Source organism: Rhea americana, unplaced genomic scaffold (genome assembly GCF_003343005.1).
Source record: "Rhea americana isolate MKP2758 unplaced genomic scaffold, rheAme1 scaffold_173, whole genome shotgun sequence".
Classification (NCBI taxonomy): Eukaryota; Metazoa; Chordata; class Aves; order Rheiformes; family Rheidae; genus Rhea; species Rhea americana.
Window position 1 is genome coordinate 329,838 of NW_028185850.1, and position 14,812 is coordinate 344,649.

At 38.8% G+C, this 14,812-nt stretch overlaps 1 protein-coding gene across 1 annotated transcript in view; it reads left to right on the top strand.

The window, feature by feature from the left end:
• The first annotated feature begins 389 nt into the window (after positions 1–389).
• Positions 390–14,812, top strand: part of CRIM1 (cysteine rich transmembrane BMP regulator 1) — a 186,784-nt gene continuing 172,361 nt past the window's right edge. The window contains exons 1-2 of the mRNA XM_085301188.1: positions 390–477; positions 14,099–14,272. Coding sequence (XP_085157314.1) covers positions 390–477; positions 14,099–14,272 — 262 coding nt within the window. The remainder of the gene's footprint in view (positions 478–14,098; positions 14,273–14,812) is intronic.

A 14,812-nucleotide genomic window follows, 5' to 3' on the forward strand; every position in this document is an offset into this window, starting at 1 on the left:
GGGGACGGGGACGCGCTGCCCCGCGCTGCGCTGCCCCGCGTGTGCCGCCGCCTCGGGGTAAAGCGCTCCCGCTTTCCTGGGCGCTTCCGTTAGCAGCTCGCGTCGAGCCGGTCGACGGCTGATAGCCGCGGCGACCCTCGTCGCTGTGAAGGGGCTCGCGAGCGGTTCGGCAGACGGGCATCGGCGGAGGTCAGTAGTACGCACATGATGTCTGTTCCGGATTCCTCCTCTGCAGGGAAACACAAAGGCTGATCATCTGTTGTAAAGTTTTCCTTCCTGTTCCTGTCACTTAATAACCCCCGCGCCTGTCCGCCCGCGCATCTCTGATAACACGGACGAGACGTGTGCTTTCCCTGCTCGTGTGCGTCGAGGGGGAGGAAGCAATCCCTATGGCAGGACCCTTCTCGGGGTCGCTGCCGCTGCCTGCCCGCTGCTTAGGAGGTGATGAATTAGTGCAAAATGCAGGAGCAGTTCGTGGTAGTGTTCTTTTTTTTTTCCATCCTTCAAGCATTGTAGCTATCAGAGTTCCTAATATATTTTTTTTGTGTGTCTGTGTGTGTATGTATGTGTGTGTGTGTGTATATATATATATATATATATATTAATTAAACTTTTGGTTTCTCTTCTCTCTTCCCTCTGAGTCCCCCCCCCCCTTTTTTTTTCTAAGTAAAGGGAAAACATGGCGCTGTAAGGAGATTGCAAATAATCAGTAGTTTGGAATATGTATAAAATGTATGTGAGACTTGTGAGCACGAGCTTCGACAATTCTGGAAAGTAGAAGTAAGGCTTTGTCTCTTGGCAGGTAGAGGGCAGTAGAAAGTCCAGAAAGCTCTTGAGAAAGCATCTATCCAAAAACTTGCATTAAAAATGATATAGTTTTGAGTGAAGTAAACCCCCTTTTTATTATTTTTTTTAGTGGGCGGCTGACCTTTATTCTGGCACTGATTAGAACTCTGCTCACTCTGTTCACAAGTAAATTGCAAACCACAGCATAACTATAAAGGACAGGCTGGTGTATTCATGTATACCAGAACAAATATCATCAGCTTTGTGACAGTTGTTCGGGTATGACCAGCTTTAGGATTAGACTCTGTGCTTTCAATGAGTTAAAAACGGTCCTGAACTACTTCTAAAGGCTTGTTTGACTCCATGTTGCTAAATATGTACATTGCCGTAGTCTGTTCTCTGCATGTAAAGTTCTCTACTTATGCTTTTCTCCTTTAAAAAAAAAAAGGTATTTCAAAAATCCTACCTAGGTTTGGATAAACTTTTCTTGCATATTTTTAAGTAAAAACATAATGTAAACTGCCTTTTTCCTTTTTCTTTTTTTTTCTTAATAAAAAGAACTAAAAGCCTATAGTCATTAAATGTCTTGATGTTCCAGCTCCATTACTGTATCACAGGACGGATGTATCTGGCAGTTTAGGAGCATTTCATTCCTTTGAAGTGATGCAATCTGTACGTTGCTGTAGTTCAACTCATAACATGTCCCATATACTGTTGAAAATAGTACGAAGCATTTGTTGGCAAGATTGCATTTCAATTACTGTGTGGTTAGAAACTAGTTCCAGCTGTCCTTATAGTAATAGTTGGGGAGATAASTTATCTATTTAATTTTTCCTTCTCTTAAATAAAAGAAGCAATTGAGCTGAACTGTCAACCTAATAAATGTTACTCTGGGATACGTATTACTAAATTGTCAGGAAACTGCCTCATGCTAAGCAACAGTGAAACAGTATTGGTATTTATAATGTATGTTGTGCATGAGGTAGGCAGCAAGAAGAAGGAGGATGTAATGTACTACCTCAGGTCACTAAGGCTGATAAGCTTTAAAATTTTTTTTTTTTTTTAAAAAAAAAATTTTTAATGTGACCTAGAGAGTTTTATGTAATAGGCGCATGTGAAATAGACCTCAGATACTACTAGTCTAGTATCAGTGGTACTAAGCATGTTTCTTTTATTTGTTAGCTGAATAAAAACTTTTTTTTTTTTAATCCTGTGTAACTTGGGTGTGAAAACTCTTTTCTGCCCCACTTCTTGAAGGAGGAAGAAATGGAAGTGTCTTACAGAACTGTGTGAATAGAAATTGACACTTTTACTCTTTCCTGTCTCAAGCCTCTTCTTTCACTGCAATTTTTTACACTGAAATGACCCCTACTGGCTACAGTTATAACTTTTTTTARAAAAGAAAAAGGAAAAAAAAAAAAAAAACTTTAAGTGAGTGCCCTACCTCAGCATATTAGCATGTACTCTGCTGTGGAAAACCTTATTTATTTTAAGAGCTGTAACTACAGCAGGTGAAAATACTTGACTGTWATCTTGATATTGGTGTTTTCAATGATAATACTAACATACTCATCATAGCAGAACTGTGGTACCTGAGGTAGAAACTTGTGGAATCTGTCAGTGGTAGCCACTCTCTTTGAAACTAGAATGGATTMTATGTAAAACCATTTCTTACTGATGCTTCATACTAATCCTAGGTTCTTCTCTTTATCTTTCGAAAATCTGAAGAAAATCCTTGTCCATCTTACCACTTCAACTACTCAGTTTATTATGCAGTTCTGAGACTCAATTTGTGGCATTTTTGCTGTTTTATGTAAAATGTTCTTGAATGTAGTTAAGATTTGTTCTTCATCAAGAATACAATGCCTCAAGTCAGCCGTCCCAGGCCTGGATGAGTAACTCTTCCGAAGGGCAATCTTGGTGGTTAGTTTAATATCTCCAACTTCTGTTGACTTCACAGGGAATTTGTCGGATTAAGTTAAGGTACCTACAACTAGAAGAGGCATACAGTCCCCAAAACTGTCTTCAAATTGAGAAACTTGAAAGCTTAAAGCAAAGACTGCTCAAGACTACTCTTGCTGTGTCTCTGAACTTAGTCTGAGAACCACCTCAGAACCACCTCTTGATCAGTGTAGAGATCTCCGGAGCTCGTGAGTCTCAGTTGCAACAGTGTTTGGCTCTACCAAAGCTCCTGCTTTCTGGGTAATGGGAAAGCTGTGGAAAAGCTGAGATAAAGAAGCTCGGTTTCTCTGTCAAGGCACTTCTTGTGGTGAAGACATTCTTGTCTGTTTTGACACTTCCTCAAGTGTCTTTGCCTGMAAATACCTTGACTGCTGTGCTAAACTGCTGTAATAGAGTAACAGTAATGTAATAAATAACTGAAAATGAGGTAGATTTGACTTTTTTCTTTAAACTGCATGACAGAAGCATAGCTTAAGTGTTTGTGATGCACCTTCTATTACATTGTGGCATTAGGTTCCTTTAAGAATATGCTCCTGTGAGTTAACCTTTAGGTAGCCATTGAAAAAGGATGTCACTTCTCTAATAACTTACCAGTAGCATGTAGTTYCCCCCACCCTGATGCCTGCTAGAGTTTGGTTGAGCTTCCCTTGAAGCTCCATACATCAAACCCTTCAGGCTAATGAGTTTAATCCAATAAAACTTTTCTTGGTGGTTATTGCTCTCTCTCTCTATATGTGTGTGTGTATATTTTTCTGCTCTAGGTAATTTGAGAACTGTCTTGAATATTTGAGGCCTGTCTGCTTAGTGCATGCCTTCTGAACCTTGAACTATAAGAAAAGGTGAGAGCAGAGTTATTTAGGGCAAGTACTGGGAAGTATCAACAGATGGCCTCACCTGAGGAGACTGCAGAAACCTGCCATAGTATGGCTAGTCCTGGTCTTCATTAACTGCAGCTTTTGAGAGCTTGGAGCACTGTTGTCTGATTCCTTGTTGAGAGAAGCAGGGAGAACTTGGTCTGGGTGGTTGTGGTTGTGTATTTTTTTGGTGTGATTTTTGTTATTTTGTGGCTTCCCTTCCCTCCCCACCATGCAATTTAGGCTTACTATAGACTATACTTTCTTCCCTAGAAATCTGTCTTATGGTAGAATATGTAAGGGCACAGGGTACTGTATTTAATCAAAAGGCTGTGAGACTGAAGCTGATGAGAAGAAATGAAATTGTGAAACAGCTTTTTTCAAACTTTTTCACAAGAGCTAAGCWTGTTTTATTAGGGGCATTGGCTTTGCATGCACAAAGATCATTCTGCTATTTTAAAGTGAGAGCAACTTGTATAAAGATTTGCTTGTACTTTTACCACAAGCAGTGCTTCTACTTGTAGCTAGTGCTCTTGAGGGTGTCTTATAATGCTGTGCTTTTTATCTAGTGGGCAAGTGGAGCTATAGTCCAGAACATAACGCTCTGTYTCCAAACTTCTGTATAATATACATGGCTCTCTTGCCTGTCATACAGGCCAGACCCCTAAAGATGAGGTAGTATTTTGCTTTGAGTAAAAGTTACTGAAGCTCAAATAATCTAGAATCTGCTTGTGATGCTTAAATATAATTGACTGGAACAACATTGCCCGAATCATATACACACACACACACACACAGGTATATATACGTATATATGTATGTGTATATATATATTTTTTTAAATTTTTTTTCTTGGTCTGTTATGCGGTGAATGGTTTGGGAAACATTACCCAAATAGCTTTAATGCCCAAGTGTGTAGGGAGGACTCCCTCCGTTAACATCAAGTGTTGAGAACAAGGATCTAGTTTGGGACTTAATCAATGTGAAATGGTGCACTTAATGACTGTTGATTATAAAGACTGTCAAAATATGTGGCTCAAAGACTGTCAGCTATGCAGACTGGGGGCAAAAAGGAAAAAAAGTTAGTGGTCCCCCACCACCTTGGACAAATGAATAGGTTTCATACTCATGCGCAATACAGTAAGTCAGTAACTTATGTTTGACACGAAGCGAATAGGGGGCACTGGATTGAAGAGTAATTCTTTGAGGAAATTGCATTCAGCTTTTGACCTGCTAGTCTTAACCATATATAACACTCATCTTCCCTCCCACTCCTGTCCTGCCAAAGAAAAACCCTTACGCAGGCATGCAACTGAGTTCTTTCTTAAGTTCAGGCTGGGTAGTTATAAACCTTCTTTACSCTGACATATTTCCGTGTTGAAGTCTCAACTTCATTCAAAGTGTAAATTMAAAGAGAATGGCATTGGATGTGAATTAGATCAGGTACTTGCTGTTTGATCGGGAAATGGTTTCCTCTTTCTGGGTATCTTATTTTGACTTAATTTCATTTAACTTGACCATCCATTGGGCATCCTCTGCTGCTATGAAGATTTTGCCTGTAGAAAGTGGCTGTTTCTTGAACTTCCTAAAAATTCTGCTRTATGTAAAAGTTTTTGTCTTGTTTTTAACTACCTTCAGGCTTGGCAGATAGTTTGKCGTAATTTAACTTTTTGCATGATGCTTTGCTTAAACAACCAAAATGTTGTTTRAAATTTGAATGACAGTCATGTTATAATAATTAATTCATTAATCTGATTCAGTATGAGGTGGGGATAGGAAGAAAAGCACTAGATTGCAGGCGCACTGCCATCCTCATTTCTTGTATAACTAGCTAGCTTGGGTTATTTACATTTTTTTAGTAATAAAAATTCTAATGACTCCTGGATTCAGAAAGATTATGCTTTATTCTGTTGGGTCACTTGTATTTAAAACACTTACATGGTTTGCTACTGAAAATGCTGTACTCTGATCAGGATTTTTTTTCAGAAAGACTATCAGTAAGGATTCAGCCTATCAGTAAAAAGCAGGGATCATCCTGATAATGGTATTACATGTGATAATGTAAAATGTGCTGCTTTGATAATAGAAAGATGCTAGCCTAACTGATGTCTACTTCAAGTTGATATTTAAGAAAAACAAAAAATCCCCCCCCCCCCAAAAAAAAAACAAAAACAAAAAACAAAAACCAGACCTGCTGTCTTGCGGCTTATTCTGAATGCCGTTCTGTTTATCTTTTAAGGGAGATATTATCAAACCGTGGGGCTAAACTTCACAGCCCTGTCACATATAGGGTAGATGGAAATTCTTCTTACAGTCTTGTGTGACTGAGTACTTGGATGCAAGCTTCTGATTTTTTTTTGTGATTTCTGTGAAACATCCTGTAATTCTGGCATTCAGTGACACTGCATGAGTAACTTGAGGTAAAAATGACAAAAGATTTAGAATGTAAACTTTCTTCTAGTAGGGTGGATCATTTTGAGTACTGGMTTACTTAATCGTAGTAATGTTCCAGAGTTTGTTAGGCTTTCTTCTTTACGTCAGGTTTTCTTCTGAAAAGCATTCTAACAAACTGCCAGTCAGCTGCCTGTTTGCAGTGAAGCTGATGCATGTTGCTGCATATACAGGCTTTTAAAGTGTATGGGTACCGCCTGCAACTTAAAAACAAAACAAAAAACTTCTAGCCTAATTTTGAAAATGACTGGGAGCATTTGGCACTTTCCTGAGGCTTTAGCAACTTTTCAAATGAGTTTTCTAGAAATAGGGAGGAGGGAAAAAAAAAGGGGGGGGGGGGGGGGGCAAAAAAACCCAGACCCTTCCAGGATGGCTGAAATGCTGTTGTCTAAAACTTTTTAATGAATGGAGTACTGGCAGAGGCACTCTCTGACCGCTTAAACCCTGGTATGCTGTGTAATATTTTCAGTCAACTATTTACAAACAAGATGTGGTTTTAAGTCATAAGATCAAAACAACTTGTTTGCCAGTCTTTTGCAAGCACTTAAGTATGCAGAGGGTCACGTTTCAAGACATTCATTCTTACAGTTTCAGATTATCTTTGGGGCAGAAGGCTCTGGGAAATACCATTTAGTCTTGTGGGGGGATCTCTAATAAAAGAGAAAAAAAAAGTGAGGGGAAACTTTAAAACTTTTAGGARTCAGAAAAGTTGCATGCTTTGCTTAATGCTTCCGTTTCTCTCTCTGCTTTTCTCATGGCTTCTGTGTAGTCTTATAATTGAGCAGAAACTCTTCTGCTTAAATTTTTTGCATTCTTTGGTATGAAAGAGCTGCCTTGAGACATGAGCAGAGCTACCGCTGTGGAAAACTTCTCACTGTATTGGGGAGTTGCTCACCTGAGATGCAAGTGCTTGTTTGAATAGGAGGTACTCAAGCAGGTACTCCTATTTGGGATGAGCCTTCCTTCTGGTGTTCCATAATTACCTAAATACTCTGCTACAATTTCTTTCTAGTTTTGACCAGAAACTTTATTGGAAACCTGGAAAGCCCTTTTGTACTAACATGTTTTCCCAATTTGATCTTGAAAAGTGAACCCTTCTAAGGTAGAAAAACTGCCTTGTCATAAAACTGTTAGCTGTGTGTCTCACCATGAAACTTTCTGCAGGCTCTGATCTCGACTTCATTGGAGGAAAAAGCTGGAGGATGATTGCAGCCAGTACATAGGCTAGCCTTGAAATGAATTTGTGCTTTTCTTTCTGTTGCTTTTCAAGGTCTGGSGCTGGGTTTCAAGCATTCTTTAGTGGTGATTAGTCATTTCTATTGTTCAGCTTCTCCAAAACATGAATTTCCTTTCCATCATTCTCTTTTCCTGTACAAAGAGAAGCCAAAGTCTATTGGCAAGAAGTATTTCCTTTTTCATTTTTATTTTTTATTTTATTTTAAATAGCCTGTAGAAGCCCTTCAGAGTCTCATACCATCTTAATGAATACCAAAATACTTTTGTATGAAAACATTTAACGCTGTCTTAGGGTGATAGTGGCTCAGAACTTGAATCTGATTTGACAGGGAAGCTTTTGAATGGTCTTCTCTCCCTTTCCAGTGGACAGTAAGAATCTCACAGTAAGGATCACTTCTGTACCACTGTGAAAYCCATTTCTCTGTCCTTTTCAAATGCAGGATCTAAAAAGATGCAAGAAGTCTATAAGATGTAATTTAAAGTCTGTTTCAATTTCAGACAGGCAACATATTTGATTCCCCCACCCACGCACACACAGTCTTTCAATGTCTTAAGAGCCTGCCTGCTATACTCTGGAAAGGTGAAAGGAGTTTGAATAATATACTACAGTTAAATTTATATTGTGAAATCTCACTCAGTTTGTTCAAGTTACGTTGCTTCTCCTTCTTAAATGACTGTTACCTTAAGCTATATTGTTGTGGATGCAGTGCTTGATGTTAGGCTTCAACTGTGATATTTTAGTGACCATTTCAGAATGCTTGCTGGTTTGGAATGCTGCATTGTCCGTATGGACAGTGAAGGAGAATGCTATATGGGCATCCAAACAATAGCTGACATGTGTTAAGTGCCCCAAAAGGAACAGAAAGGTTGGGGGATGGAARAGGAGATTGTTGGGATGGATGTGATGCAAGCACACCTGAAAACTTGAACCTATTAAGGGAGCGAGGAGAGCAAAAACATTAAGGGAGTGAGGAAGGAGTCTCTAAGAGAATCTTCCCTTGTATTTTTCAAAGCATCAGTTTTTAGATGAACTGTAGTGAGCTACAGTGCACCTTAAAGGTGTACTTAACGCTCCAAGATGATTGTTACTAGTTACTCACTTTTCTGGAAACAGATGCATCTGACTCTTAAGATAGGGTGATGCAGATACTGGCTTTTAGGTTGAAGGTCTTGACCTTATAGTTAGAATAACTTGAACAGGTGCATGTTTGTTTTGTTTTTTCTCTCTCCACGGCCTTCCTCCTGAATCTTAGTTCTACTCAAACCAAGGTGTAAGCCCTGTACCTGTATCTCCTTTTCTGGCTACACATCCAATTTGTCAAAACTCCAACTGCTGTATTCAAGTGATGTTTGAAGACACTAGGACTGGGTGTTGCAGTCCTGCAAAAAATGAGGTTACTACGTATTTATGCACATTGATGTGTAAATCTGCATCCTGTGAACAGCTGTAGCACAGTGCAGGCTCTGAATTMAGGTGAAGAAGGCACACATGCCTCAGTCATGAATATTATACCTTGAACACCTGTGTGGTGCTGTGTTGTGACTGMCTGTGTGCAGGATTTAGTGTGGAAGAAGTTACGGAATGCTACTTGTTGAACCCTAGAGGCACATTTCTGAAACTGTAACTGTTTCTCAGGCTGGAACTGTTGTTTCAGGACCTCTTAATCGACTTGTTAATGCCTTAATCCTCCTCCCTGCTTTAGAAGCATGCTAAGGCAGGACTTCAGAGTTCAGCAACCCCAACCTGCATGTGAGTTATTTGAAAGCTGAAATACTTGCTTTGCAGAAAGCAAGTGATTATATGAAAAATGGAAGAAAATGAAAAAGAACTTGAGTTAATATGATGGGTTTCCTAACCTTCCTGTTAGTATGAAGGCACACCTAATAAGAATTCAGATGTGTGRTGTCCAAGACTTACTCTTTTGGTCTGAGTAAATTGTTGCTTGAGTTTATCCTCTGAAAAGGAGGCTTGCCTGAATGAGTTGGAAAGAGTGAGGAAAAGCTGTAGTTAACAGACTATTTGAGACCTGTGAGCTAGTTCTTGGAGTGCGTACAAAAAGGTAATCAGTTGGCTATGTAACAACTATTCAACACAAATTCAGATCTGCTAGAAAGAGTGGCCCTTTTCTCTTTGCCTCTACCTGAGCATGCCAGCACAGTGAGATAGACTGGAGAAGTTGAAGCTAAACAAAGATCAGTCTGGATGAAAACTAGCCGTTTGCTTTTGTTTGGTTGTTTTTCAGCTGGGTTGTTTCTAAAAACTCAATTTTAAACAGTTGCTTGATATATATTAATTTTCATTGGGGTGTGTATGTGTCTAGAAAGCAGCTGGTGGACTGGATGCACATACTGAGGCTTGGGAGGCTCTATGATGTTTTGTTTCATGCTTGAGCTTCATCATCCTTGTTTAAGACTTAAACCAAATGGAGAAGTAAAGCATTCACAAATGACTGTACCTTGATCCCTTCCTTTTTTTTTTTTTTTTTTTTTTTTTTNTTTTTTTTTTTTTTTTTTTTTGTGCATACCTTTTTCAAGTCTGGATGATATAAACCCTTTTCTGAAAAGGAAGTCGTAGAGGAAATTAAACAGCACATGCAAGAAAATTTATTTATGCTGTATTCTGGGATTGTTCATGAACTTTCCCAGATTTCAGAATTACTCATGTGTAGAAGTTCTGGGTTGGCACACTCCAAGGACATGATTCTGGCATAATAGGGAGTAAGTGGTGAGGCTCTGTCAACATGCGTTTCCATATCTGTTGAAATATTTTTGAGCTGTAGCTTCTTGACAAAGAACATGCATGCTGTGCTGGGCCATCATTAACTGCATCKAACTGTACACTAAATGCTTTTTGCATTAAATAAAGTTTTGAATAGAAATGAGATACCAAATTCATCCCTTCTAGATCATAAAAGTGCTTTTATGTGGTTGCACCACCTCTCATTCCAAGTAACTTTTCTGTCTATATTGATGYGACTCCTGAGGGTACTCTAGTAAAAGTCCCTTTAAAGGAGTTTTCTTAATTTCTATTTGTAAAAGCATGAAATTATCTAGAAAAAGGAGTTTTCAGTCTACATGAAGGACCACTCTAGATTCCGCGTTGACTTACTAAATGAAAATATGCTGTCGTCTTGTTACACACATCTGCTGCTTGACTGATGGTGTGTTGTTGTTTTTTCTTTTTTCTTTTTTCTTTTTTTTTTTCCTGTTTTGGCCTTGCCTTTGTGAAAGGCGTTCTGGTAAAAGATGTCCAGATGCACTTTTCCTGTCTGAACCTGACTCTTTGGTATTCATTCTCAGTTAGAATCAAGAATTGAATTCCAGTAACATTCCCAATAACGTTCAGGACTCAACACACCTGACACATATAGTCTGTAAATATTTTTGAGGGATTTCTTCTCTGCATGGCTACTGAGCCATTATTGAGAGGTGTAATATTTGAAGTAAAATGTAGTATTGGGCTTTATGCTTTCTGTGTGCCTCCTTTTCTGCTGCCGTCTGAAAACTCTCAAGGAGTGGCAGATGAGGTATCTAACTCCAACCTGCCCCAGAGATCAGGTGGTGTTGTGGCTAGTGCCATGGTATGTACTATGTGTGTATGGAGGTATTCTGCCTTTAGTAATGGAAGGCTCCGTGTCTCAATGTAGGCAGGATCCCACTTAGGTGGCTAATAGATAGTTCTTGTGCAACAGGGGCTTTACTGCTCAGAGCTTCTGCTGATCCCTCTGTCAGCCTTGGCTGAAGTTATTGCTGAAATACCACAAAGCAGAATTATCAAATGATACTAATTGATGTGCTGGAAAAGCAAAAGTTTACCGTCACTGCAGTCTATGTACCCCATCTGTCTGCATGTGACTCTTGATTTCAAGAGCCTAATGGGAGTAAGGAGCTRTAGGAGTCCTGGGCTGGGGCGCACTGTGTAACAGCTTCAGCAGCCAGCTGTGATGCTGGTTGCACACTTGTTTGGATCTGAGTTTGGGAGGAGAAAGCTCCTGACTTTCACAGGGGATGTAGTCCCTCACCTTCATATATTAGAAGCATGGGAAAAATTCCATTAACAGATATTAAGTTGTTTCCTTAAGACCATAAGATAGACCAGTCTGGATTGAGCCACGGTCTCTATGGTTAGAGAATTTGAAGCACTTTGTCATAAGCTCCAGCCCCKTTTGTTCTTGTTATGTATGTTATTGCAAAGATTTGTAATGCAAATCRTCTATATAATAATCAGGCTTATCAGAAGTAGGATGTGTTTTTCTCAGAATTCTCATGATTTCCCCCCTTCACATGCATGCATACATGCCCCCTTCACAATTAAAAAGTTTCTCAAATACTACTGGAGCTGCGTCTTATCTTCTCTTAGAAGAATTTAAAGGTTTCTGTTCTATGTTTCTCTTAAGGATTTATTGATTGAATAGCTATAAGGAAAAGCAGTTTAATTGATKGGGGGGGGGRAGGAAGGCTGTGGGGAAAGACACAAATTACTTCCTAAGATTAATGGCTACTATTTCTTTGCTGTTTTTATAGACTAAAAAAGACATGATGTCCCTCTGGCAGCTTCATGTCTAAAACTGACGTAGTTGTTTGTTCATTTTTTGCTGTCAACATATTTCTTGCTCTGAGAGATATTCAATGATGTGCAGGCAAGGTACTTTGCTTTTAACAAAAACCAAATAATTGGTAGCACAGAGAAAGATACCTGGGAAAATCTAATGTGACACTTCCTCTACATTGCATATAGTACTTAACTGGTAAATGACTTTCTGGTGTGTGGTTCCCACTTCCCTACTCCCCAGATAACCTGCAGGTTAACTGATACATTCTGCATGTTTCTGTGAGTGGAAGGTATCTCAGCCTAGACTTCAGTGTATATATGCTGTCATCTACTGTTAATTTCTAGACTTCTGTTCGGTTTCAGACTACTGAATGATACTGCAATTCATGTTTGGCTGTGTTCTCCCATGTTGTAGTGTGGCTTCTGATATCTTGTAAAGTCATACCTTGAAGGGAATAACAGACTAAAAACTACTTAAAGAAGCCTGTTAATCTCTTAACCTTTCTTCATTTCTTCATACCAATAGGATTGTTTTGGGATAGGAGTCAGCTGGAGATCTGTCTTCTTTTTGAAGAACGCTTAAATGCAGAGATGATGAGAATGAATGAATGCCTCTATAGCCATTAGCACTACTTGGGTCAATATACCCAGCTAGTGGGATTTCCAGATACTCAGTTTGTGATTCAGAAGTAACTCTGCCTTAACAGCTGTAAACCTTCAATGACAATTGGTTTGTTGTGCCTGCATGCTTGGCTCCGTGAGTGTAGTGCRTTTGGGACTCTGCCTTCTTTATGCACCAGAAGTTCAGATTTAAAGCATTCTGAATGGAAGTATGGCAGCATGTCCGTCTGTGTGAGGCACTTGCTACTGCACAACCCACCTGCTTGACAAGGCCTCTACTTGCTCCTTCTTTCTTAAAATAGCTCCCTACATACTCTTCAAGGACCCTCTCATCACTACTTAGAGCCTTCTGGTTTTGTGTGTCATTCTCCCCACCACCACCACTCTAATTCTGTATTTCAGTATTAGAAATCCTGCATCTTACAAGTAGGGAATATTTGTAGACTGTGTACTGTGTTTTTTTGTTTTGTTTTTTTTGTTTTCTTTTCTTTTTTTTTGTTTAATCTTGATAGGCTCTTTATTTTCAATCCTTACATCTTTGTATTTCACAGCTGCTTTCATTTTGGCTGCTAGTAGTTCGGCCCAAGCTTCTATATTATCAACAGCGAGCTTCCAATAGAGTTGTTCCTTTTGTCATTAGCAGAATTTAGCTAAGTGTTTCTGTGGCTATTTCATGGTACTTGATTTGGTAGACTGATCAGGTTGGAAAATGATCTAGTGCTATATAGAGAACAGTACCTAATGTCTAATTCACTTTCTTATGATCTTGCCTAAAAAGTATGAATCTTAAATTCCTGAGTGAGTTGGATATTGCTGTATGTGCTCTTGATCTGAGGAAACTAACATTTTGTGAAACTTGTGGTAGAACTCTGGATGGACAGGATTTATCTTTTTTAGGCCAGAAATCTTGTTGTGTGTACTACTCTTCTTGTCAGAACAAGAATTGGAAACTTGCACTGTGGGAACATGAGAACTGTGTGTGTTTTCTGGACTGTTGATGGGAGTAAAATTACTTGAGCAAAGAGGCGTATTCTCCTCCTCCTAGCTCTCTGCCCCTTGATAACAAGAAGCATGATGAGCATGAGCAAACCTGCTGGAACAATAGYGGGAATGCAGTTGTCCTGGAAAACTCACTTTTGGTTATATTACAGAACTGAAGGCCTGCAGGTTTTTTGTTTTTCAAATAGCATTCACTCCACAGAGATACAGTTTTATGTGACTTATTTTTATCCTGGTTTAAACATGCCCTCTTTCTGACTCAATTTTGACTTCTATAGCAGCTGCAGATTCTCCCTAGCATTCTCACTTTCATGATAAATATCAAGTATCTGCAAAAGTTATTACAGTTAGCATAGCCCTCATTTGTACTACAGCTATGCTTTTTCCCCAAAACATAATTTTCTATACAAATTGAAATAAACAATGCCAATAATTATAGCAAAATAGGCAATAGAACAGCTGCARAACATGGTATTTGCCAATCCTGTAGTTTAGATTAATCCATTATTTGTGAATCTATTATCCAGCATTCTGTGAAGTACAAGATTTGAAATAAATCATGCTCAACTCCAAAGCAGCTGAAGTTATACCATTACAAAATTGCAGTAGTGACTTTTATTTATTTATTTATTTTTAGATGAAAACTGGGATGACGATCAGCTTCTCGGATTTGAACCATGCAATGAAAACCTTATAACAGGTTGTAACATAATTAACGGGAAATGTGAATGTGACACCATTCGGACCTGTAATAATCCATTTGAATTTCCAAGCCGAGATACTTGCCTGTCAGCCTTAAAAAGGATTGAAGGTAAGCACTTGTCTTCAGTCATTTTCAGTTTGTAATTTTTCCGTGCATTTAATCGGAGCCTAGGATCAAGTAAATATTTTATAATGACTTAGGTGGTTTCAGATACTTATAGCCTTATACTTTTCAGAAGACAGATGTATGGTTTAAGACAGATTTCGGTAAGCTTGGCCTTCAAAACTTTTAGGTTTAAGGATGAAGAAAACCAATACTTTGTGCTTAGGTGTGTCTTGATATCTGGAGATTTTAAGACTAAAACCATTCTGTGAGTAAACAGTCTGTGGCAGCTACCTTTGTGCATCTTTAGCTATAAAGGAATGTGGAAAATAGTCTTTATTGGTTGTTGATGCAATTAACTGCACCATGGATAAATACAGGGATAGAAAAAGTGTAGGAAAAACTGTATAAGAACTTGATATATTTGTATTTTTCCCTAATGTTAATACATAAATTGATTTTTTTTCTTTGCATTTACATCATATGGGGTTATTTTAATGCTAGTATTTTTCAGTTTGCCTGTTCCTTTGCTTTGGTTTATATTAG